This window comes from Bombina bombina, chromosome 1 (assembly GCF_027579735.1).
Source record: "Bombina bombina isolate aBomBom1 chromosome 1, aBomBom1.pri, whole genome shotgun sequence".
NCBI classification, from domain to species: Eukaryota; Metazoa; Chordata; class Amphibia; order Anura; family Bombinatoridae; genus Bombina; species Bombina bombina.
This window is the reverse complement of record NC_069499.1, coordinates 1268770498-1268795644: the sequence shown is the minus strand read 5'-3', so window position 1 is coordinate 1268795644 and position 25147 is coordinate 1268770498. Positions and strand designations below refer to the sequence as shown.

At 35.6% G+C, this 25147-nt stretch overlaps 1 protein-coding gene across 1 annotated transcript in view; it reads right to left on the bottom strand.

The window, feature by feature from the left end:
• JPH3 (junctophilin 3) overlaps positions 1–25147 on the bottom strand; it is a 377966-nt gene that overhangs the window by 79837 nt on the left and 272982 nt on the right. The window contains exon 3 of the mRNA XM_053701187.1: positions 8518–8642. Within this exon, the coding sequence (XP_053557162.1) occupies positions 8518–8642 (125 nt within the window). The remainder of the gene's footprint in view (positions 1–8517; positions 8643–25147) is intronic.

Here is a 25147-nt window from a genome sequence, read left to right as displayed (position 1 = left end):
ATAGAAGTAAATTGGAAAGTTGTTTAAAATTGCATGCCCTATCTGAATCATGAAAGTTTAATTTTAACTAGACTGTCCCTTTAACTGGGCTCCAGAGTGAAATTTGCCTGCATTTATAAACCAGCTGTATAGTAAGTGTGTCTGCTTTTTATTACTTATTGATCTGCATTTGTTACTCTTTTATTTATGGAAAGATACTTCAATTCATCAAAAATTACACCAAAATCGAAGATAGGAGAAAAAATAATACAAAACTAGTTGGTGCTATATTTACTTCCACTTTGGAAAATACATCACTAAATCAAACTGATTATATCTGTCTTCAACTTACTAATTTGGTGAGAAAGATAGAAAAAATACAACAGGGCCAGATTCAGGTAATGCTGGACTTGAAAAACATGGCTTCAAGGATAAATCTGATGACAAATATTGAAGATCATACAAGATATTTAGATGAAAAAGTACAGGAATTGTAGAAATAAAACAAAATACTCTGGAAAGCAGAATCCAGGAGGAACAATTTGAGGATTCTGGGAATTCTGGAAACAGTTAAAGTGATTGTAAAGTTTAATGAATTACTGCCCAGTATCTAAAATAATCTTAAAAACAAGGGCACTTTAATTCATCAAACTTTACAATGACTCTCCAATCGCTGCGTGCCCCCCTTGGCTTCCAGCTCATGGGGCACGCAACAATTGGAGGAAGCCGGATTTTTCATTGATATACCTAATACAATAAGAGATGCGAGGATCGGCCGTATGTTTACCATAATGCAGTGGTAAATATTTTTAAAAAGAAGCATCAGTGTAAAGTTTAATGATTTAAAGTGCCCCTGTTTTTAAGATTATTTTTAGATACTGGGCAGTAATTCATTAAACTTTACAATCACTTTAAAAAACGAATGATGTGTATAAAAAGACACTGCCTCACTTAGGTGCTCTGACAAAATGCAGAAGGACATTTGGCAGACGGACATTTGGCAGACGGACATTTGGCCGACAGACAGAAAGCTAAAGAATGTTCCGATTTCGGCCGAGGGCAGATACGTTCCAGAGTGCTCTGTTCTAATCAGAGTCTCGGGCGCCGCAACTGCCTCTGGGAACCTTACCATGGGTCCCAGATCTATTGATCTATCTATCTAGCTATCTAATCTATGTATCTATCTATCAAATCTATCTATCTCGTGGCGGGACTGTTATCTGACAGACACTTGTGTTTCGGCCAAATGTCCGTCGGCCAAATGTCCGTCTGCCAAATGTCCGTCGGCTAAAAGTCCGGCCACGCCTCACTTATTAGGCTTTAAAAGAAATGATCACGCCTTTGTCGTGGAGAGTGCCCACAGGATTGACTATCAGCAAGCTGCGAATGAGCAGAACAGTAGACCAAGGATAATAGTTTGTGCATATTAGAAGTTCAAAGTAAAAAGTTTTCACACAGGCCCTAACAGATGGAGCAAAAAGTCAAAGTCTGAATTTTGCAAACCATGTTAACGTATTCCTCCATAGACTTCAATGGAGCGTGGAAAGTGGAAACAAAACACCCAAGTCGCACAAACCCGATCACATTTTCTCAAGTGCGTTAACTTGACATGATAATATTAATATTTCACATTCCAATGTTCTTCATTTTCATATGATTATTCATGTTAAATTTGACTTTTAATAAGTAGATAGTTATAAAATAAAGGTTTAGCAATAGAAATATTTAAGCTAGGATCATGGAATGAGGGTATACACTCTCCCATTAAAAGAAAAGCTGTTCTGAATCATTTAAAAGATTTGAATCCTGATATAATGTGCACTGATGCACTTATCTCAAACTGAACATCAACAATTGAAACAGGGATGGATTACAGAAGTTCTTTCATCATCAATTTATAAATCCTCAAGAGGAGTGCCCCCCCTTATTTAATAAAAATTATTACATTTTTAAATTGAAAATGTTTTAAGAGCTCAAACTGGTAGATCCTTTTTAGATACAGATATTATTGTGGTAGTGGATTTTAACATTACCCCAAATCCTAAAATTGATAGAAAAGGAAAATCTTTATCTGTAAACCATTTGGTAAATTCAACAGTTAAATATGAAAAAAATGATTGGTTCTTTTAAAAATCTATTAGGACTAACTGATATTTGGCGCTTGCTCCACCCAGATGTTTCTTCTCCACATACGAGATTTTCTCCAGAATTGATTTGTATTTAAGTGGATAGGAAAGCCATTATTCAGATAGAGCATGTCATTTGAAGACATTTTTAAATTCACTTCTATTTTCAAGGTGCTTCTTTCTCATGGTATCTATTGCTGAAAAAGAATATGCACATATCCTACACTAGTAAGAGCTAGCTGCTGATTGGTGCCTACACACATTTGTCTCTTGCGATTGGCTAACTAGATGTGTTAAGCTAACTGCCAGTAGTGCAATGCTGTTCCTTCAGCAAAGGATAACTAGAGAATAAAGCAAATTAGATAATAGAAGTAAATTGGGAAGTTTTTTAAAACTGTATATTCTATCCAAATCATGATAAAAAGTTGGGGTTTCCTGTCCCTTTAATTTCTTCAAATTTGTTGAATAGAGTAATTGATTGTACAATAATGGATCTGGAACTGTCTGTCCATTACCCAATTATATTAAAGTTGAGGATCTCTAGACTTTCTATCTATCTGATCATTTTATTTCCCAAAATATTTATATAAATCATTACAATTTAATGATTTACAGTTTTAACCCCTTAACGACCAAGGACGTACGCCACACGTCCTCAAACAAAATACAGTTAATGACCGAGGACGTGTGGCGTACGTCCTTGGTCTGGAAAGCAGCTGGAAACGATCCTGCTCGCTTCCAGTTGCTTTCCGGTTATTGCAGTGATGCCTCGATATTGAGGCATCCTGCAATAACATTTTTTAGCAATCCGGTGCAGAGAGAGCCACTCTGTGGCCCTCTCTGCACCGGACATCACCGTCTAAATCCGTTGGTGGGTGGGAGCCGGTTCGGGAGGCGGGTGGCGGCCATCGATGGCCCTGATGATGTGGATGGGGGCGGGATCGTGGGCGGGGGTGATCGTGGGCGCGCACGGACGCGTGCGCGTGCATGGGAGGGCGGGGCGGGCACGTGCACGGGGAGGGAGCGGGTGGGAGCCGCTACACTACAGAAAAATTATGTATTCAAAGTTTTAAAAGTACTAAATATTGATATCAAAATACATTAGTCAGGGGGTGGGGGATTGGTCTGTGGGGGGGAAGCTACACTACAGAAAAACAACATAAAAATAAATAAAAACCTATTTCTCTTGCAAACTGGGTACTGGCAGACAGCTGCCAGTACCCAAGATGGCCCCCAATAAGTCAGAGGGGGGTTAGAGAGCTGTTTTGGGGGGGATCAGGGAGGTTGGGGGCTAAGGGGGGATCCTACAAAGTAGCATATGTAAATATGCTAAAAATTTATTTTATTTTTTTTTTAAAAAAACTTTTATTTTAGTACTGGCAGACTTTCTGCCAGTACTTAAGATGGCGGGGACAATTGTGATGTGGGGGAGGGAAGGGAGCTGTTTGGGAGGGATCAGGGGGTCTGATGTGTCAGGTGGGAGGCTGATCTCTACACTAAAGCTAAAATTAATCCTGCAAGCTCCCTACAAACTACCTAATTAAAACCTTCACTGCTAACCATAATACATGTGTGATGCGCAGCAGCACTTAGCGGCCTTCTAATTACCAAAAAGCAACGCCAAAGTCATATATGTCTGCTATTTCTGAACAAAGGGGATCCCAGAGAAGCATTTATAACCATTTGTGCCATAATTGCACAAGTTGTTTGTAAATAATTTCAGTGAGAAACCTAAAATTGTGAAAAATTTGGCGTTTTTTTTAATTTGATTGCATTTGGCGGTGAAATGGTGGCATGAAATATACCAAAATGGGCCTAGATCAATACTTGGGGTAGTCTACTACACTACACTGAATCTAAAATTAACCCTAGAAGCTCCCTACATGCTCCCTTATTAACCCCTTCACTGCTGGGCATAATACACGTGTGGTGCGCAGTTGCATTTAGCAGCCTTCTAATTAGTAAAAAGCAAAACCAAAGGCATATATGTCTGCTATTTATGAACAAAGGGGATCCCAGAGAAGCATTTACAACCATTTATGCTATAATTGCATAAGTTGTTTGTAAATAATTTCAGTAAGAAACCTAAAGTTTGTGAAAAAAATTGTGAAAAAGGGAACAATTTTTTTTATTTGATCGCATTTGGCGGTGAAATGGTGGCATGAAATATACCAAAATGGGCCTAGATCAATACTTTGGGATGTCTTCTAAAAAAAATATATACATGTCAATGGATATTCAGGGATTCCTGAAAGATATCAGTGTCCCAACGTAACTAGCGCTAATTTTGAAAAAAAGTGGTTTGGAAATAGCAAAGTGCTACTTGTACTTATTGCCCTATAACTTGCAAAAAAAGCAAAGAACATGTAAACATTGGGTATTTCTAAACTCAGGACAAAATTTAGAAACTATTTAGCATATGTTTTTTTGGGTGGTTGTAGATGTGTAACAGATTTTAGGGGTCAAAGTTAGAAAAAGTGTGTTTTTTTCCATTTTTTCCTCATATTTTATAAAATTTTTTATAGTAAATTATAAGATATGATGAAAATAATGGTATATTTTGAAAGTCCATTTAATGGCGAGAAAAACGGTATATAATATGTGTGGGTACAGTAAATGAGTAAGGGGAAAATTACAGCTAAACACAAACACCACAGAAATGTAAAAATAGCCTTGGTCCCAAACGAACAGAAAATGGAAAAGTGCTGTGGTCATTAAGGGGTTAAAGAAGTGTGATGGATTTTCCTTAAATAATAGTAACCATAGGTATACAAACCAATATTTTGGGGAATCTGCAAAAGCTACTGTAGAGGCACAAAACACATGATATTGCATGGTCAAAAATACTCTTGGATACCTTTTTTGAAATACTCTAATAATACAAATGACAAAAACAGGGAAAAGTATTTAATAATGAAATAGCAAAGAGAAACATACTTAAAGGGACATGACACTCACATTTTTTCTTTCATGATTTAGAAAGAGAATGCAATTTTAAACATCTTTCTAATTTACTTATATTATCTAATTTTTTTATTCTCTTTATATTCTTTGCTGAAAAGCGTATCTAGATATGCTCAGTAGCTGTTGATTGGTTGCTGCACATAGAAGCCTTGTGTGATTGGCTCACCATGTGCATTGCTTTTTCTTCAACTAAGGATATCTAAAAAATGAAGCAAAATAAGTAATAGAAGTAAATTGTAATGTTGTTTAAATTTCTATTCTGTATCTGAATCGTGAAAGAAAGATTTTGGGTTTAGTGGCCCTTTAAAGCAAATTGAATGAAAAGATCTGCAAATTTTTATAGATTTGGGCTTGCTGGCTTAGTTATATCATAAAGGCAAAATACATGTACAGTATATCTGCTAATAATTTTAAAGGGAAAACTATTAAAGACCAGAATCAAATAATTAAAGGGACACTGAACCCAAATTTTTTCTTTTGTAATTCAGAAAGAGCATGCAATCTTAAGCAACTTTCTAATTTACTCCTATTATCAATTTTTCTTCGTTTTCTTGCTATCATTATTTGAAAAAGAAGGCATCTAAGCTTTTTATTGTTTCAGTACTCTGGACAGCACTTTTTTATTGGTGGATGAATTTATCCACCAATCAGCAAGCACAACCCAGGTTGTTCACCAAAAATGGGCCGGCATCAAAACTTACATTCTCGCATTTCAAATAAAGATACCAAGAGAATGAAGAAAATTTGATAATAGGAGTAAATTAGAAAGTTGCTTAAAATTTCATGCTCAATCTGAATCACGAAAGAAAATTTTTGGGTACAGTGTCCCTTTAATGCATTTGGGGAGTATTTTCAATCTATTTACACTTCTCAAAGCAGTGTTGCTTTTGAATCTCCTGATTTTTTGGACCATTTAATTATTTTCTTAAAGGGACACTGAACCCAAATTTTTTCTTTTGTGATTCAGAAAGAGCATGCAATTTTAAGCAACTTTCTAATGAGCTCCTATTATCAATTTTTTTTCTTTGTTCTCTTGCTATCTTTATTTGAAAAAGAAGGCATCTAAGTGTTTTTTTGTTTCAGTACTCTGGACAGCACTTTTTTATTGGTGGATGAATTTATCCACCAATCAGCAAGGACAACCCAGGTTGTTCACCAAAAACTTACATTCTTGCAGTTCAAATAAAGATACCAAGAGAATGAAGAAAATTTGATAATAGGAGTAAATTAGAAAGTTGCTTAAAATTTCATGCTCTATCTGAATCACGAAAGAAAACATTTGGGTACAGTGTCCCTTTAATATTCTTAATAATCATTTAGGGAAAGGAGCTGACCCAGATGACCTTCAAGCAGAATTTTATCAATTTTATCTCAGAAAATCAACCCTGTATTGGTAGATATTTTCAAAACTATTTCAAGGGTAATGTATTAATGTCAAAACATTTTAAATCTGAAAATATTGTTGTTGTTTTTTTTTTATTGAGGCTGAAAAATAAAGACAGTAAAAAATTGCTGCATATACAGCTAGTATAAAACAGATGGTAATAATCACAAAGTCCTTGTAATACATAACATTGCGAGATATTCATACTGCAGTACTTGAAAATATTGTTTTAATACCCAAACCCAACAAAGACCCAACGTTATTTGAATCTTATCGGCTTATTTTATTGGTCAATACTGACTATAACATTTTGATGAAAATTAAGGCTAATAGAATGAAACAGATCTTACCATCTATAATTAATTAAAGATCAAACTGGATTTGTAGAAGAAAGATTTCCTGCATTTAATATATGACAAATTTTACATTATATAGAAAAATATTGTCAAAGGTACGAACAGAAGCACTCCTGTCATCTGTTGGAAGGCCTATCTTTGGATGCAGAAAAGGCCTTCGACAGAGTGGAATGGAGTTATTTTTTGATATTTTGGAATTTTTTGGATTTCAAGGTTATTTTCTTAATCTCATTAAAAAAGATCTAAACCAGTTAATTTACCCATTTATTAATTAATTGGTCGATTTCTGCTCCAATAATCGTAAATAAAGGAACCAGACAGGGTTGTTCTTTATCAATCAAACAAAGAGGTGCCTCGTGCAAATCAGACAATCTTATCCAAGGAATTTGTGCTTCCAAAACCATAACTTTGGTGTGTTTTATCACTTTTGGACCATTTGTGATAACCTCATACCCTAGGACATTATTACTGGTTTGCATTTGCATATTTGTCCTATGGATATTTCTGTTACATTTTATTGTACATTTTAACTTTTCCATTCATTATTTGTACAGTGCCCCTTACGGGCTATTTTGGGCTCACAGGCTCACTTCCTAGGGTTGTTCTTTATCCCCTCTTTTATTTTGTATAGCAATAGAACCTCTAGATGGTAGTCTTAGACAAATCTTACCCGAGATCGAAATTTGGCCAGATATGTTTGAACTTTATATGCAGGACATTACATTGAGAGTGTGATCATCACCTTGTTGAGAGGGCTTTTTATTGGTGGACATTTACATCAAAATATATTAATATATATTTGTTAGGATTTTGTTCCTTTTATTCCAGTTATTGTGATACTGTTAGTATGCCCACCCCCAGATTGGGAATTTAGGATACTTGAGTGTTAATTAATCATGTTATAACTAGTTGTTAATTGTAATACTATAAAAACACAAAGTAGCCTGTCTATTGAGCTTGTCTCGCCTCCTGTCTCTGGATTTAACTTTAGTGAATACTCACTGATTTAATTAAAGAAACCCCTAATATTATAATTATGTGTTACAGAATATATTATTAAAGAGACACAGAATACAACTGTCAGCAAATTTTAAAATGTAAACAATGTATACATTTGTTTATATGCATAAATTTAAAAGCACTAGTAAAATTATTTCATTACATTGCTATTTTAAAACATCAAACTTTATGATTTAATAAGGCAAAACCCCAGAGATTGCAGTCATAGCCATTCAAATTGTATTAAGTTATAATATTAAGTTATTATAAGGAAATAATTGTACTAATCTTTTATATTGCAATTAATGGCCAGTTTGAGGTTCACTCTTAATAGTCGTCTACATTAATTATTCCTAGAATACAGGAAATGCAGCTAGGGACCTCATGTATCCATGACTTCAATGCCATTAACCTCCTATTTGATCAATTCTTCATTCTTCACATTAACCAAAATCCTTCATCTTACTACATGGATTGCCCTCTTTCCTAAAGACCATTCAACCACCTGATCAATCTTAGCCACCTATTTCATTGAATTTCCCATCACCAAGTTATAATTATCTGTAGATTTCTGAGAACCTAGAAAGCTCTATATAGGTCCATGTTCTGTAGATATACCAACAGTAGTCATTAATGGAGACATAATAAGGACAAGAGGAGCCCTGCCTTATTTCATGAATTTTACTAAAAAATATTGTCCCATACTAACCATTTTCTCGATGCTGGAAGGAAGGAGAGAACTCTTTGGCAGCAATTCTGGCTATCTGTGCCTCCTCTTGCGCTTTATGGGCTGCTGAGACAGCTGTATCTGCTTTAGCCCTCGAGTGAGACGTCCTGCAGAGGAAAGAGAGATAAGGAAGTTGGAAGGGACAAAAAGATTAATGCACCTAAGCATGTTTATGTTAGAGTGTTCACTGACAGTGTTTATTCCATTATTTGCCAGAAATGTATTAAAGTTTCTTATTAACAATGAAAAGATTTTATTAAAAATACTGTTTGCCGGTTTTAACGTTTATCATTAAAGGTCAATGGAACAAAGGTTCACCATTGTTTATAGAGGTTTCAAATTAATTATGCTTCCAGTCCGTTTATTATAGTAGGTTTGAGTCATGTGACCTTAAAGGGATAGTAAACACCAAAAATTGTATTGTTTAAAATGATAGATAATCCCTTTATTAACCATTCCCCAGTTTTGCATAACAAACACTGTTATATAAATATATATTTTACATCTGTAATTACCTTATATCTAAGCCTCTGCAGACTGCCTCCTTATCTCAGATCATTTGACAGACTTGCATTTCAGGCAATTAGTGCTGACTCTTAAATAACTTTACGTGCATGAGCACATTGTTATCTATATGAGACACATGAACTAACGCCCCCTAGTTGTGAAAAACTGTCAAATGCATTCAGCTATGAGGGGCGGCCTTCAAGGGCTTAGAAATTAGCATATGAGCCTACCTAGGTTTAGCTTTCAACTAAGAATAACAAGGGAACAAAGCAAATTTGATAATAAAAGTAAATTAGAAAGTTGTTTAAAATTACATGACCTATCTGAATCATGAAAGTTTATTTTGGACTTTACTATCCCTTTAAGTACAGCTCAAACTATTTTCTTCTTCACTAAGATGGCCTTTTTATTACTTCTTTAATTACAGAACAGTTTGCCCAGAATGTTACTGGCATTTAAGTTATTACCCAGTAGCACTTTTGCCATGCAATTAAGTCAACAGTTGGTGTTGAGCCAGGCTTTTTAAATAATTAATATAAACCTGCAAAGGGCGATAGATTGCCTTAAAGGGATACTAAACACAAATGTTTTCTTTCATGATTCGGATAGAGCATGCAATTCTAAGCAACTTTCTAATTTACTCCTAGTATCAATTTTTCTTCATTCTATTGGTATCTTTATTTGAAAACAGGAATGAAAGCTTAAGAACCGGTCTATTTTTAGTTCAGAACCCAGGATAGTGCTTGCTGATTGGTGGCTAGCAAGTGAATGAAGAAAAATTGATAATAGGAGTAAATTAGAAAGTTGCTTAAAATGGCATGCTCTATCTGATTCATGAAAGAAAAAAATGAGTTTAGCATCCCTGTAAGCCTAAATCACTTGTTTTAAACTTTGGTTAATTTTTAACATGAGATTGTTGCAAGTTCTTAAATAATGTTTGATGGAATATTGCAATTAATGTAACAAGGAGTGAAAGCTACACGTTCCAGTCTAAAGTGCATCCATACATACATTCAGAGTCAATGAAAAGGAGAGAAGAGGCCAAAAAATAAATAAAATCTGTAACCTGCAAAATGCTGCAAATGAAACAGCAGGTTTGGTCCTTTGCAGCATTTTGAAAACCGAGTTTAAGATTTTGCTTTTGTCCTTTCTAGGAAGTGTGGACAAAACACATCTCATTCCCTTGTTTTTAAAGTGCAGTTTGCATTTGTGTTCTAAATAGTCTGTACCTTTTTAGAAGGAAGATCCTAGTTTCAATTAATAACATGCATTTTATATATATATATATATATATATATATATATATATATATATATATATATATATATAGGGAGTGCAGAATTAACAAATATATACCCATTTCAATTATTTATTTTTATCAGTGAAACCAATATAAGATCTCAACATTCACAAATATACATTTCTGACATTCAAAAACAAAACAAAAACAAATCAGTGACCAATATAGCCACCTTTCTTTGCAAGGACACTCAAAAGCCTGCCATCCATGGATTCTGTCAGTGTTTTGATCTGTTCACCATCAACATTGCGTGCAGCAGCAACCACAGCCTCCCAGACACTGTTCAGAGAGGTGTACTGTTTTCCCTCCTTGTAAATCTCACATTTGATGATGGACCACAGGTTCTCAATGGGGTTCAGATCAGGTGAACAAGGAGGCCATGTCATTAGATTTTCTTCTTTTATACCCTTTCTTTCCAGCCACGCTGTGGAGTACTTGGACGCGTGTGATGGAGCATTGTCCTGCATGAAAATCATGTTTTTCTTGAAGGATGCAGACTTCTTCCTGTACCACTGCTTGAAGAAGGTGTCTTCCAGAAACTGGCAGTAGGACTGGGAGTTGAGCTTGACTCCATCCTCAACCCGAAAAGGCCCCACAAGCTCATCTTTGATGATACCAGCCCAAACCAGTACTCCACCTCCACCTTGCTGGCGTCTGAGTCAGACTGGAGCTCTCTGCCCTTTACCAATCCAGCCACGGGCCCATCCATCTGGCCCATCAAGACTCACTCTCATTTCATCAGTCCATAAAACCTTAGAAAAATCAGTCTTGAGATATTTCTTGGCCCAGTCTTGACGTTTCCGCTTGTGTGTCTTGTTCAGTGGTAGTCGTCTTTCAGCCTTTCTTACCTTGGCCATGTCTCTGAGTATTGCACACCTTGTGCTTTTGGGCACTCCAGTGATGCTGCAGCTCTGAAATATGGCCAAACTGGTGGCAAGTGGCATCTTGGCAGCTGCACGCTTGACTTTTCTCAGTTCATGGGCAGTTATTTTGCACCTTGGTTTTTCCACACGCTTCTTGCGACCCTGTTGACTATTTTGAATGAAACGCTTGATTGTTCGATGATCACGCTTCAGAAGCTTTGCAATTTTAAGAGTGCTGCATCCCTCTGCAAGATATCTCACTATTTTTGACTTTTCTGAGCCTGTCAAGTCCTTCTTTTGACCCATTTTGCCAAAGGAAAGGAAGTTGCCTAATAATTATGCACACCTGATATAGGGTGTTGATGTCATTAGACCACACCCCTTCTCATTACAGAGATGCACATCACCTAATATGCTTAATTGGTAGTAGGCTTTCAAGCCTATACAGCTTGGAGTAAGACAACATGCATAAAGAGGATGATGTGGTCAAAATACTCATTTGCCTAATAATTCTGCACTCCCTGTATATATATTGGTTACATATCAAGTTTGTTTACATTTTCCTTAATTCTCTTATACAAACTGATGTGATGGGATCGGAGTGGAACATCCTTGATGTTTATCTTGTTTATATAATTTTTTTCACTGTACATTTGTTCACTTTGTGAATTTCACAATATCTGATGATTTCTTAACACTTAACAATGTGTATAGCACAGGCAGATGATGTCACTAATTGAATATATACTAGGACAGCTATGATTGGCTGAACTGTAAGAGGAGGGCCACAAGGAGGTATAAAAGGTTTGGTTTGTTCACTTGTTTGTCAGAGGAAGGGACTGTTTGTGTCCTGAAACGTCACATTAAGGAATATACTTGTTGTCACAGTTGGTTAAAGTCCAGTGAGTGCTTATTTCAAAATAATATATATATATATATATATATATATATATATACTGTATATATACAGTAACAGTATATATATATATATATATATATATACAGTATATATATATATATATATATATATATATATTTCCAGTCCTTACTGGAGAACATTAATGGAAACGAGAATTATATGATATTTAGTTCATATATTATAGTAGTTTATGAAGGTCTGTCTATTTGTTTTAATCATTAGCATCTGGTGTTTACTTGGTACAGAGCCATCTGACATGTATTACTACTTAAAATCATTTACATGGTTTTTGTGTTTGTTTTCTAAAGGAACCAATAAACGGCTAGATTACGAGTTTTGCTTTATGAGGGGTGCAGTGCTAACTTGCACATTATTGTCATCGCTCACTTCCCTACAGCTCTGGTATTACAGGTTTATAAAAACCCGGCGTTGTAAGACAAGAAGTGAGCGTAGAGCAAAATTGTGCTTCATACCGCACTCCAATACCAGCACTGCTGAAAGCCGCGGTGAGCTGGTTTTACGTGCTCGTGCACAATTTCCCCATAGACATCAATGGGGAGAGACGGCTGAAAAAAAGTCTAACACCTGCAAAAAAGCAGCGTAAAGCTCCGTAACGCAGCCCCATGGATTCCTATGGGGAAACAAAATTTAACACCCTAACATGAACCCTGAGTCTACACACCCCTAATCTTACACTTATTAACCCCTAATCTGCCGCCCCCGACATCGCCAACACCTACATTATACTTATTAACCCCTAATCTGCCGCTCCGGACATCACTGCAACTATGATAAACATATTAACCCCTAAACCTCCACACTCCTGCATCACAAACACTAGTTAAATATTATTAACCGCTAATCTGCCGCCCCTAACATCGCCGCCACCTACCTACATTTATTAACCCCTAATGTGCTGCCCCAATGTCGTCGCCACTATACTAAATTTATTAACCCCTAAACCTAAGTCTAACCCTAACCCTAACACCCCCTAACTTAAATATAATTAAAATAAATCTAAATAAAACCTACTATCATTACCTAAATTATTCCTATTTAAAATTAAATACTTACCTATAAAATAAACCCTAAGCTAGCTACAATATAACTAATAGTTACATTGTAGCTAGATTAGGGTTTGTTTTAATTTTACAGGCAAGTTTTTATTTATTTTAACTAGGTAGAATAGTTACTAAATAGTTATTAACTATTTACTAAATACCTAGCTAAAATAAATACAAATTTACCTGTAAAATAAAACCTAACCTGAGTTACACTAACATCTAACCTTACACTACAATTAAATAAATTACCTAAATTACAAAAAAACACTAAATTACACAAAATAAAAAGAAATTAAAAACAAACCCCTGAAGATCCACTTACAGTTTTGAAGACCGGACATCCATCCTCAACGAAGCCGGGAGAAGTCTTCATCCAAGCAGCAAAAAGTCCTCAACAAAGCTGGGAGAAGTCTTCATCCAAGCCGGCAGAAGTGGTCCTCCAGAAAGGCAGAAGTCTTCATCCAGACGGCATCTTCTATCTTAATCCATCTGGCGCAGAGCGGCTCCATCTTCAAGACATCCGGCGCGGAGCATCCTCTTCCATCGAAGTCTTCTTCCAGAATGAAGGTTCCTTTAAATGACGTCATCCAAGATGGCTTCCCTTGAATTCCAATTGGCTGATGGAATTCTATCAGCCAATCGGAATTAAAGGGGAACAAATCCTATTGGCTGATGCAATCAGCCAATAGGATTGAGCTTCAATCCTATTGGCTGATCCAATCAGCAAATAGAATCAAGCTCAATTCTATTTGAAAAAGAGCTAAATGCCCTTTTAAGGGCAATGCCCATCCAAATGCCCTTTTCAGGGCAATGGGGAGCTTAGGTTTTTTAGTTAGGATTTTATTTGGGGGGTTGGTTGTGTGGGTAGTGGGTTTTACTGTTGGGGGGTTGTTTGTATTTTTTTTTACAGGTAAAAGAGCTGATTTCTTTGGGGCAATGCCCCGCAAAAGGCCCTTTTAAGGGCTACTGGTAGTTTAGTTTAGGCTAGGTTTTCTTTTTATTTGGAGGGGGCTTTTTTATTTTGATATGGCTATTAGATTAGGTGTAATTAGTTTAAATATCTGATAATTTCTTTTTTTATTTTGTGGAATTTAGTGTTTGTTTGTTTTTGTAATTTAGGTAATTGTACTTAATTTAGGTAATTTATTTAATTGTAGTGTAAGGTTAGGTGTTAGTGTAAGACAGGTTAGGTTTTATTTTACAGGTAAATTTGTATTTATTTTAGCTAGGTGGTTAGTAAATAGTTAATAACTATTTAGTAACTATTCTACCTAGTTAAAATAAATACAAACCTGCCTGTAAAATAAAAATAAACCCTAAGATAGCTACAATGTAACTATTAGTTATATTGTAGCTAGCTTAGGGTTTATTTTATATTGTAGCTAGCTTAGGGTTTATTTAGTTTTAAATATGAATAATTTAGGTAATGATAGTAGGTTTTATTTAGATTTATTTTAATTATATTTAAGTTAGGGGGTGTTAGGGTTAGGGTTAGACTTAGGTTTAAAGAGTTAATAAATTTAGTATAGTGGCGGCGACGTTGGGGGCGGCAGATTAGGGGTTAATAAATGTAGGTAGGTGGCGGCGATGTTAGGGGCGGCAGATTAGGGGTTAATAATATTTAACTAGTGTTTGCGATGCGGGAGTGTGGCGGTTTAGGGGTTAATAATTTTATTTTAGTGTTTGTGATGCGGGAGGGCCTCGGTTTAGGGTTAATAGATAGTTTATGGGTGTTAGTGTACTTTTTAGCAGTTTAGTTATGAGTTTTATGCTACTGACTTTAGATTGTGTTACGAATCTTGCGGTATAGGCTGTACCGCTCACTTTTTGGCCTCCCAGAAAAAGCTTGTTATATCGACGCTATGGAAGTCCCATTGAAAAAAGACTTTACGCAAATTGCGTAAGTTAATTAGCGTTACGGCCAAAAAAGTGTGCGGTACAGCTTTTTTTACAAGACTTGTAATAACAGCGGTAGTGAAAAAGCAGCGTTATAACCCATAACGCTGCTTTTTCACTCATAACACAAAACTTGTAATCTAGCCAAAAGTTATTAAAAGAAAGAGAATATTACATTTATCAAATGGTTTACTGAGTTGTTTCCTTTTTACAAGATAAAGAAAAAACATATTTCCTATATTTGAATGTATGTATGTAATAATTTACAGTTAAAGGGGCAGTAAAGTAAAAAGTAAACTTTCATAATTCAAACAAAGCATACAATTTAAACAACTTTCCAATTTACTTCTATTATCAAATTAGTTTTGTTCTCTTGGTATCCTTTGTTCTTAAAATGCATTACTGAGAGCTAGATGAACATATCTGGCGAAGCAATACAAGAGGCGATATATATATATATATATACATGTTAACACCAGCTAGCTCCCAGTACTGCATTGCTGCTTCCAAGCCTACCTAAATATGTTCATCCGCAAAGGATACCAAGAGAACAGTACATCTTATAGTAAAAGTCACTTGGAAAGTTGTTATTAAAAAGTCACATAAACATTCAACATTAGAAAAAGATTAATAAAACTTTGTATAGCCTGAGATTAAGGGCTCCATTTAAGAAGCATCAGCTTGTGCACAGATGAATGCGAGCGGTGTACTGCTATCGGCTAGCCGCGATGCCAGGCGGACAGGGACGGAGATGTCGGCCAGGTATTATTAAATGGAGACTTTAAAGTTAAAATAAAAATAAAAATCATAACAATATTACAACACACATCTATATTTACTTTCTATACCGTACAAATGTTTTATTACTACTGTCAAACTACTATAACATTTACAGCAGGGTTTTGCTTTACATTATTAAGCACCTGTGTTATGTTAAGTTATTAATCTAATGCATTTCCGGGAGCAGAAGCAGGTACAAAGTATAGTAATAGTAATAGCAAGCAGGTTCACAGTACAGTAATGTTCAGCAGGTACACAGTATAGTGATGGTCATTAGGTACACAGAATAGTAATGGCCAGCAGGTACAAAGTTAATGACCAGCAGGTACAAAGTATAGTAATGGCCAGCAGTTACACAGTATAGTGGTGATCAGCAGGTACACATTATAGTGGTGATTAGCAGGTACACAGTATAGTGGTGATCAGCAAGTACACAGTATAGTGGTGATCAGCAGGTACACAGTATAGTGGTGTTGAGCAAGTACACAATATAGTAATGGCCAGTAGGTACACAGTATAGTGGTGCTCAGCAGGTACACAGTTCAGCAGGTACACAGTATAGTAATGGTCAGCATGTACACAATATAGTGGTGGTCAGCAGGTACACAGTACAGTAATGGTCAGCAGGTGCACAATATAGTGGTGGTCAGCAGGCACACACTTAATGACCAGCAGGTACAAAGTATAGTAATGGCCAGCAGGTACACAGTATAGTGGTGATCAGCAGGTACACAGTATAGTGGTGATCAGCAGATACACAGTATAGCGGTGGTCAGCAAGTACACTATATAGTAATGGCCAGCAGGTACACCATATAGTGGTGCTCAGCAGGTACACAGTTAATGATCAGCAGGTACACAGTATAGTAATGGTCAGCAGGTATTTAATATAGTGGTGCTCAGCAGGTACACAATTAATGACCATCAGGTACACAGTATAGAAATGGCCAGAAGGTACACACTATAGTGGTGGTCAGCAGGTACACAGTACAGTAATGGTCAGCAGGTACACAATATAGTGGTGGTCAGCAGGTATACAGTTAATGACCATCAGGTACACAGTATAGAAATGGCCAGCAGGTACACAATGTAGTGGTGGTCAGCAGGTACACAATATAGTGGTGGTCAGCAGGTACACAATATAGTGGTGGTCAGCAGGTACACAGTACAGTAATGGTCAGCAGGTGCACAATATAGTGGTGGTCAGCAGGCACACACTTAATGACCAGCAGGTACAAAGTATAGTAATGGCCAGCAGGTACACAATATAGTGGTGGTCAGCAGGTACACAATACAGTAATGGTCAGCAGGTGCACAATATAGTGGTGGTCAGCAGGCACACACTTAATGACCAGCAGGTACAAAGTATAGTAATGGCCAGCAGGTACACAGTATAGTGGTGATCAGCAGGTACACAGTATAGTGGTGATCATAATAACAAGATTATAGATGATTTCAAAGTTCTTAATACATATATTTCTTAGGAGTAATATCACTTAGGCATAAACACACAAGTATGTGAAAATAGCTTATAACATACAAACTGTGAATCAGAACGTCCAGATAGACAAAAAATAAAGTCCAAATAAAGTCCAAAATTTTCCTTTAAAGTTATAAAGGTGTAAGGCAGCTCTCCTCGATGTATAAGGCCATCCACAACGAGTTAATCTATAAGGAAATAGAGAAGGCGCCACATAGCATAATTCCGTATAATGTATCAGAATATAAATTGTAGCTCAGATGCACTCAGGTATAAAAGCACCAAGATGTGGTGCTGGCTAGTCAAACCGGAACCTCAGAGTTGTCCGCTAAACTCTCCTCTTAGAGAGATATAGTGTATACATATAACAAAGAAAAAACTAAACAAACATCACAAGAAAATAGTGGAAACTTAAATAGTAACCCACCAGACATCGAATATAACAATCACACTCATGAATCTGATGAAAATTCTGGGTGGACATTGGTGAACAGACAGAACAAAAATAAAAACAAAAATAGGTATGGGAACTATAATAAAAACAAAAATACATATGGTAACAATTTTTATCATAAGGGCAGCCACTATAAAAATAAAACAGTGGCTCCAGAATTACACCCATATGATTTAAGACAAAAACTAACTGATAATAGGGTTCACCACAAGAGAGAAGACAATCAATCTTATAATAGGAGGGAAAACAATCAACATCACAATAGTCATAGAAATTATGAACAATTTCCCATACAACAAAATGATGGCCAAATTGCCACCACCTCCTCTTATTCTGAAAGAACTAGTATGCCTAGTACACACTATGGAAACTACCAAACCTCTGATAGACCTCTATATTCAGACAAAGCAAGGAATACTAATTCACATAATTAACACTCTAATTTTTTAGAGAGACGCCCAACACCAAGATACCAACAAACGAATATATCACACTATCTCGAACCCCTTACAACACATACCCCAAACCTAAAAAACAAAAGGGGACACGTAGAAGAGGATCTAGAGGACATAATAGACCTTTTTAGGGTATACACACACACATATATATATATATATATATATATATATATACTGTATCTACCAAGCTTGATAGGCCTAGCTTATAGGGAGCTGCAATCAATATGCTGTCTAATAATGAGAGACACAATCAAAGAATGTTACTAACATCTAATATACCTATTCAATCTAACAATGAATTGCAACAACTAACGTCTAGTAACAATACCCCCACAATCTACAATCTTTTTTCTAAATTAGAAGAGCTAATAAATATAGAGTGTAGACATTGGTGGGATTTAGATACTTTAAAGAAATATACAAATAAAAAACAGGTCCCTAGAGGCCTCCGTATCTTTAAGAATTGTTCATTTAAAAACGATCCTGAGTTACTCTCTAAGTGGGAAGATATTTTAACCAATTGTTCTTTGAAACTAATAGATCTACTTATCACACATAGAGAGAATTTAGTGCAGAAAACAAGTCTAGAAATTGAGAATATACAAAACCAACTCAATGACTTTAAATCACACAAAGAGTATGAAGAACTAAATAGAATGGTCTTAGAAAAAACAGATACATTTCAACAAGAAATTATAGCAATTAAATTGAAAAAAATGGCCAGGGACGATGAAGACTATTTGAAAGATATAGTGTATACATATAACAAAGAAAAAACTAAACAAACATCACAAGAAAATAGTGGAAACTTAAATAGTAACCCACCAGACATCGAATATAACAATCACACTCATGAATCTGATGAAAATTCTGGGTGGACATTGGTGAACAGACAGAACAAAAATAAAAACAAAAATAGGTATGGGAACTATAATAAAAACAAAAATACATATGGTAACAATTTTTATCATAAGGGCAGCCACTATAAAAATAAAACAGTGGCTCCAGAATTACACCCATATGATTTAAGACAAAAACTAACTGATAATAGGGTTCACCACAAGAGAGAAGACAATCAATCTTATAATAGGAGGGAAAACAATCAACATCACAATAGTCATAGAAATTATGAACAATTTCCCATACAACAAAATGATGGCCAAATTGCCACCACCTCCTCTTATTCTGAAAGAACTAGTATGCCTAGTACACACTATGGAAACTACCAAACCTCTGATAGACCTCTATATTCAGACAAAGCAAGGAATACTAATTCACATAATTAACACTCTAATTTTTTAGAGAGACGCCCAACACCAAGATACCAACAAACGAATATATCACACTATCTCGAACCCCTTACAACACATACCCCAAACCTAAAAAACAAAAGGGGACACGTAGAAGAGGATCTAGAGGACATAATAGAGCCTCCAAAGAAAAGAGACTGCAGACACTAAAAAAAGGGATTTTTAATTTATCATCTCACCATTTGAGTGATGATGAAGTAAGGGTTCTTGGAAAGGGACTTTCATTTAGCCCATCCAACAAACATAATTTGTTTAATTTGTTTGTGGATCTGAATAATTTCACACGGAAATTATCCCTACAAAAATACTTTGCTAATAAAAAACTGAAAGAGACAAATGCTATACCAATACTTACAGACCAAATGGAGAGTAGAATAACAACTAATATTATTTACAGTGAACCTGATTTATTAGCTGAACATCTAATGGATGATTATGTACACACCGCTTTCAAAAATAAATCCAATTTTACACCTATATTGACAGAAAATGCACATATTGAACTGTTCAAAGAACTAGTCCTAGAAGATTTTTCTAAACTCCCCCAAAAAATCTATGGGAGACATAACTTAAATGTAGGTGAAAAAATTGCTTTGGAAAATCTTAAGAAAAATCAGGAACTAGTCATCCGCGAGGCGGATAAGGGGGGGGGGGGGCATAGTATTGCAGAATTTTTCAGACTAACTGAAGCTAGACGTATTTTGGATGATAAAGAATATTATAAAAAACTTAAAACAGATCCCACTGATAATTATACAAAAATCTTAAGAGGCATTGTTGAGTTTGGATTTAAAGAGGGAATTATCAACAAAAATGAAAGAGAATACTTGATTCCCATAAAGCCTAATAAAGCTTTTTATTATCACCTCCCAAAAGTCCATAAAAATCAAAAAAATCCCCCAGGCCGTCCTATTATTGCAGGAATCGGGAGCCTGACGGACAACGTATCAGCATACGTTGATTCCTTTCTACAAAAATATGTTATTTCACTTGAATCATATATCCGTGACTCTTCTGATCTTTTGTCAAAACTCAACAATTTGCCTCAGAACAATAAAAGTAAAAATTGGCTATGGATAACAAGTGATGTGAATTCACTGTATTCAAATATTCCTCATAATATGGGTCTGAAAGCCATTCAAGAAGTATTAGAAAATGACATTTACATGCCGCAATTACAAAAACAATTTATTTTGCAATTAATCTCATTTATCTTGGAGCACAATTACTTTCTTTTTCAAGATGAATATTATTTACAGACACGGGGTACCGCCATGGGCACCAGGTTTGCCCCTAGTTTTGCTAATTTATATATGAGCAAATTTGAAGGAGAATACATCTATGACTCAAACTATGGGGCAAACCTGGTGTTCTATGGGCGGTATATCGATGACCTGATCATTCTATGGAATGGCGAGGTCTCCCTAGCAGAATCCTTCATACAACATCTTAACACTAATAGTATGGGACTCACCTTTCTTAGTTCTATAGAAATTGAATCTGTAGTCTTTTTGGATCTGCATTTAACATTATCCAAAGATGGTAAGATTGAATCAAAAAATCATTTTAAAAACGTAGACTGTAATAGCTACTTAGAATTTTCTAGCAACCACTATCTACCTTGGAAGAGAAATGTCCCCTATGGACAGTTTAAAAGATTAAGACGGAACTGTAATAATATTCGTGATTTTAATATGCAAAGCCAAACACTTATTGAAAGATTTATAGAAAAAGGATATCCAAGAGAGCTAATAGAGATAAGCTATACAAGAGCTAAAACTGATAATAGGGATAATTATTTTCAAAAGAAACCAACTAATGATAAAAACAAGGAAAATCTAAATTCAAATAAAAGTAATTCTAGCATGTTCATAACACAATATAATACCAATCACAAATTAATTAATACTATAATCAAAAAACATTGGGGCATATTGATGAGAGATCCAATACTTAGTAGGAATTTAGAAGAGAAACCTAAATGTGTATATAGACGGGCACCCACACTTAAGAACTTATTAGCCCCTAGCAAGGTAGTAACTAATGTTAAAAATACCAATACTAACAACTTGGCACTTAAGAAGATCCAAGGATCCCTGACAAATATTAGAAAGAAAGTAAATAGCAATAAGAAGAAAGGGATTTTCAAATGTAAATACAAGAGTTGCAGAATGTGTAAATCTATCGAAATAGGAACTACTAACTTTACATCTTATACCACAGGAATTAGTTTTTCTATACAGGATCACTTGACATGTGCATCCTCTTATATGGTATATCTTTTGTCATGCAAATTATGTAAAATTCAGTACGTAGGGCGCACCTGTCGAATAGTTAGAACCAGATGGAATGAACACTATAGAAATATGAAAAACAAAATAAAAAACCATATTGTCCCTAAACATTGCCATTCTGTACATCAGGGTAATTTGAATTTTTTTTCTATTATACCTATAGAATATATTCCACCTTCTAGTCTATACAATAGGTATAATAGACTGCGCCAACGTGAGACTTTCTGGATTTACCAATTGGGAACATTATATCCCAATGGTTTAAATATGAATATGGATTTGGTAGCTTTTGACACACACTAAACATTTCACAAGTTATTGAAAGAGAGCACTTTTTTTATTAAGTTTAGCACAATTTAGAGTATATAAACCGTTCTATTTATTCAGGGACACACTTGTCCTTCAAATATTTACAGATTATGTGTAGAATTAAACACATAAAAAATCATTGTCACAGAGCACTTTATATATGAATTTAATTTTTATTATTATTATTTAAGTCCACTGGTAGCACTATTATGGCACTATTATGGTTTCATATATTAATAATATAATAGAATTTAATAATTTTAAAAGTGAATTATTCACATGAATTAATAATAAATAACATATGCAAAGAGATGCATTCAGATTCCACTTTCACACATAAAATTAGATCACAATACAAAAGTGAAACAATATATTAATTAATTTAATGACATTTTTAATCTTTTATTTTTGTTCTGTTATGTATGTGTCCATCTCAATAGAAACCATATTCGATACATATAGAAAGAGTAACATAATTAATAAAGGAATAAAGTGATTACTCTGTAATATACAGTCCGAACACAATTTTTTGCCAGATATTAAGTATAACCGATAATTAGGTTTATCGCTTAAGTAGAGGTCACCACTGGTCTTTAAAATCTAACACCCATTTGATTTTAGGTAACCATAGAACACCACGACTACAGCAAGTTAGGTTGCTAACTTTGACTTTGTCGAATTGAGAGACTACACGTCACATCTGAATTGTCCTTAGCAACCAGATACGTCACCCCTGGTTACCCCAATAGGAGATCATCAATAGTATACACCCACTGAGACGCAACCTTAGTAAAACCATTAGGTAACAACTCACGAAAGCCAGATATACTAGTAAGTAACTAAAGTTTGTTAGAGCACAACAATGCACAATACTAATAGTTATATATACACACATTTTAATCTGAGAATAATTAAATCATTAGAAAGAAACTTTCGAAAGAATAAAAAATAAATTTCGATAGTGTGGCTATTCTCTGAATTGAGATATTGTGTCTACGAATACATAATCACTAAGGAAAGAGATAGTGTAAGGATTAATGTGCACAATTTTTTAAAACTGATATCGATAGGGGTATTCAAATGAATGTCAATGTTATTACCAATGTTGTTTGTCAGCTTTACAATTGCGATGACAGTTTTAGACTTGTTTTTTGCTCATATTGCATATATTGGTTGTGGACAAATCTTCACAAGGTGACAAGATTTGATATTGTTTATAAGAATAATGTTGTTATAAGTTATATATCGATATATGCTGTATTGACATGAATGTCTTGCAAACACCTGCTAGTCATGTGACTAATTAAGAGAGATTAGGGCGTGTATGCTAAACAGTTTTTTATTGGTTAGTATAGAGTATATTAAGTAGCAAATGTTGTATAGTTTTATTCAGCCTGATGAAACAGTATATGATATAAACACTTTTAATATATACAATTTGCTACTTTGTTTCTCTTTGGATACTCTTAATTGAAGTCATTTTTTACTACTGCTGGAGGCGGAACGGTGCCTTCCTGACTACATAGCCTGTTTGGTGAATACCATTTTCTGGCTTCTGGGAGTCTTTGCCTAAGAGGAGAGTTTACCGGACAACTCTGAGGTTCCGGTTTGCCTAGCCAGCAACACATCTTGGTGCTTTTATACACGTGAGTGCATCTGAGCTACAATTTATATTTTGATACATTATACGGAATTATGCTATGTGGCACCTTCTCTATTTCCTTATATATAGTGGTGATCAGCAGGTACACAGCATAGCGGTGGTCAGCAAGTACACAATATAGTAATGGCCAGCAGGTACACCATATAGTGGTGCTCAGCAGGTACACAGTTAATGACAAGCAGGTACACAGTATAGTAATGGTCAGCAGGTATTTAATATAGTGGTGCTCAGCAGGTACACAGTTAATGACCATCAGGTACACAGTATAGAAATGGCCAGAAGGTACACAATATAGTGGTGGTCAGCAGGTACACAGTACAGTAGTGGTCAGTAGGTACACAATATAGTGGTGGTCAGCAGGTACACAGTTAATGACCAGCAGGTACAAAGTATAGTAATGGTCAGCAGGTAAACATTATAGTGGTGGTCAGCAGGTACACAGTACAGTAATGGTCAGCGGGTACACAATATAGTGGTGGTCAGCAGGTACACAGTTAATTATCAACAGGTACACAGTATAGTAATGGCCAGTATGTTCACAGAATAGTAATGGCCAGCAGGTACAAAGTTAATGACCAGCAGGTACAAAGTATAGTAATGGCCAGCAGGTACACAGTATAGTGGTGATCAGCAGGTACACAGTATAGTGGTGATTAGCAGGTACACAGTATAGTGGTGATCAGCAAGTACATAGTATAGTGGTGATCAGCAGGTACACAGTATAGTGGTGATCAGCAGGTACACAGTATAGTGGTGTTCAGCAAGTACACAATATAGTAATGGCCAGTAGGTACACAGTATAGTGGTGCTCAGCAGGTACACAGTTCAGCAGGTACACAGTATAGTAATGGTCAGCATGTACACAATATAGTGGTGGTCAGCAGGTACACAGTTAATGACCATCAGGTACACAGTATAGAAATGGCCAGCAGGTACAAAATATAGTGGTGGTCAGCAGGTACACAATATAGTGGTGGTCAGCAGGTACACAGTACAGTAATGGTCAGCAGGTGCACAATATAGTGGTGGTCAGCAGGCACACACTTAATGACCAGCAGGTACAAAGTATAGTAATGGCCAGCAGGTACATAATATAGTGGTGGTCAAGTAGGTACACAGTACAGTAATGGTCAGCAGGTGCACAATATAGTGGTGGTCAGCAGCCACACACTTAATGACCAGCAGGTACAAAGTATAGTAATGGCCAGCAGGTACACAGTATAGTGGTGATCAGCAGGTACACAGTATAGTGGTGATCAGCAGGTACACAGTATAGTGGTGGTCAGCAAGTACACAATATAGTAATGGCCAGCAGG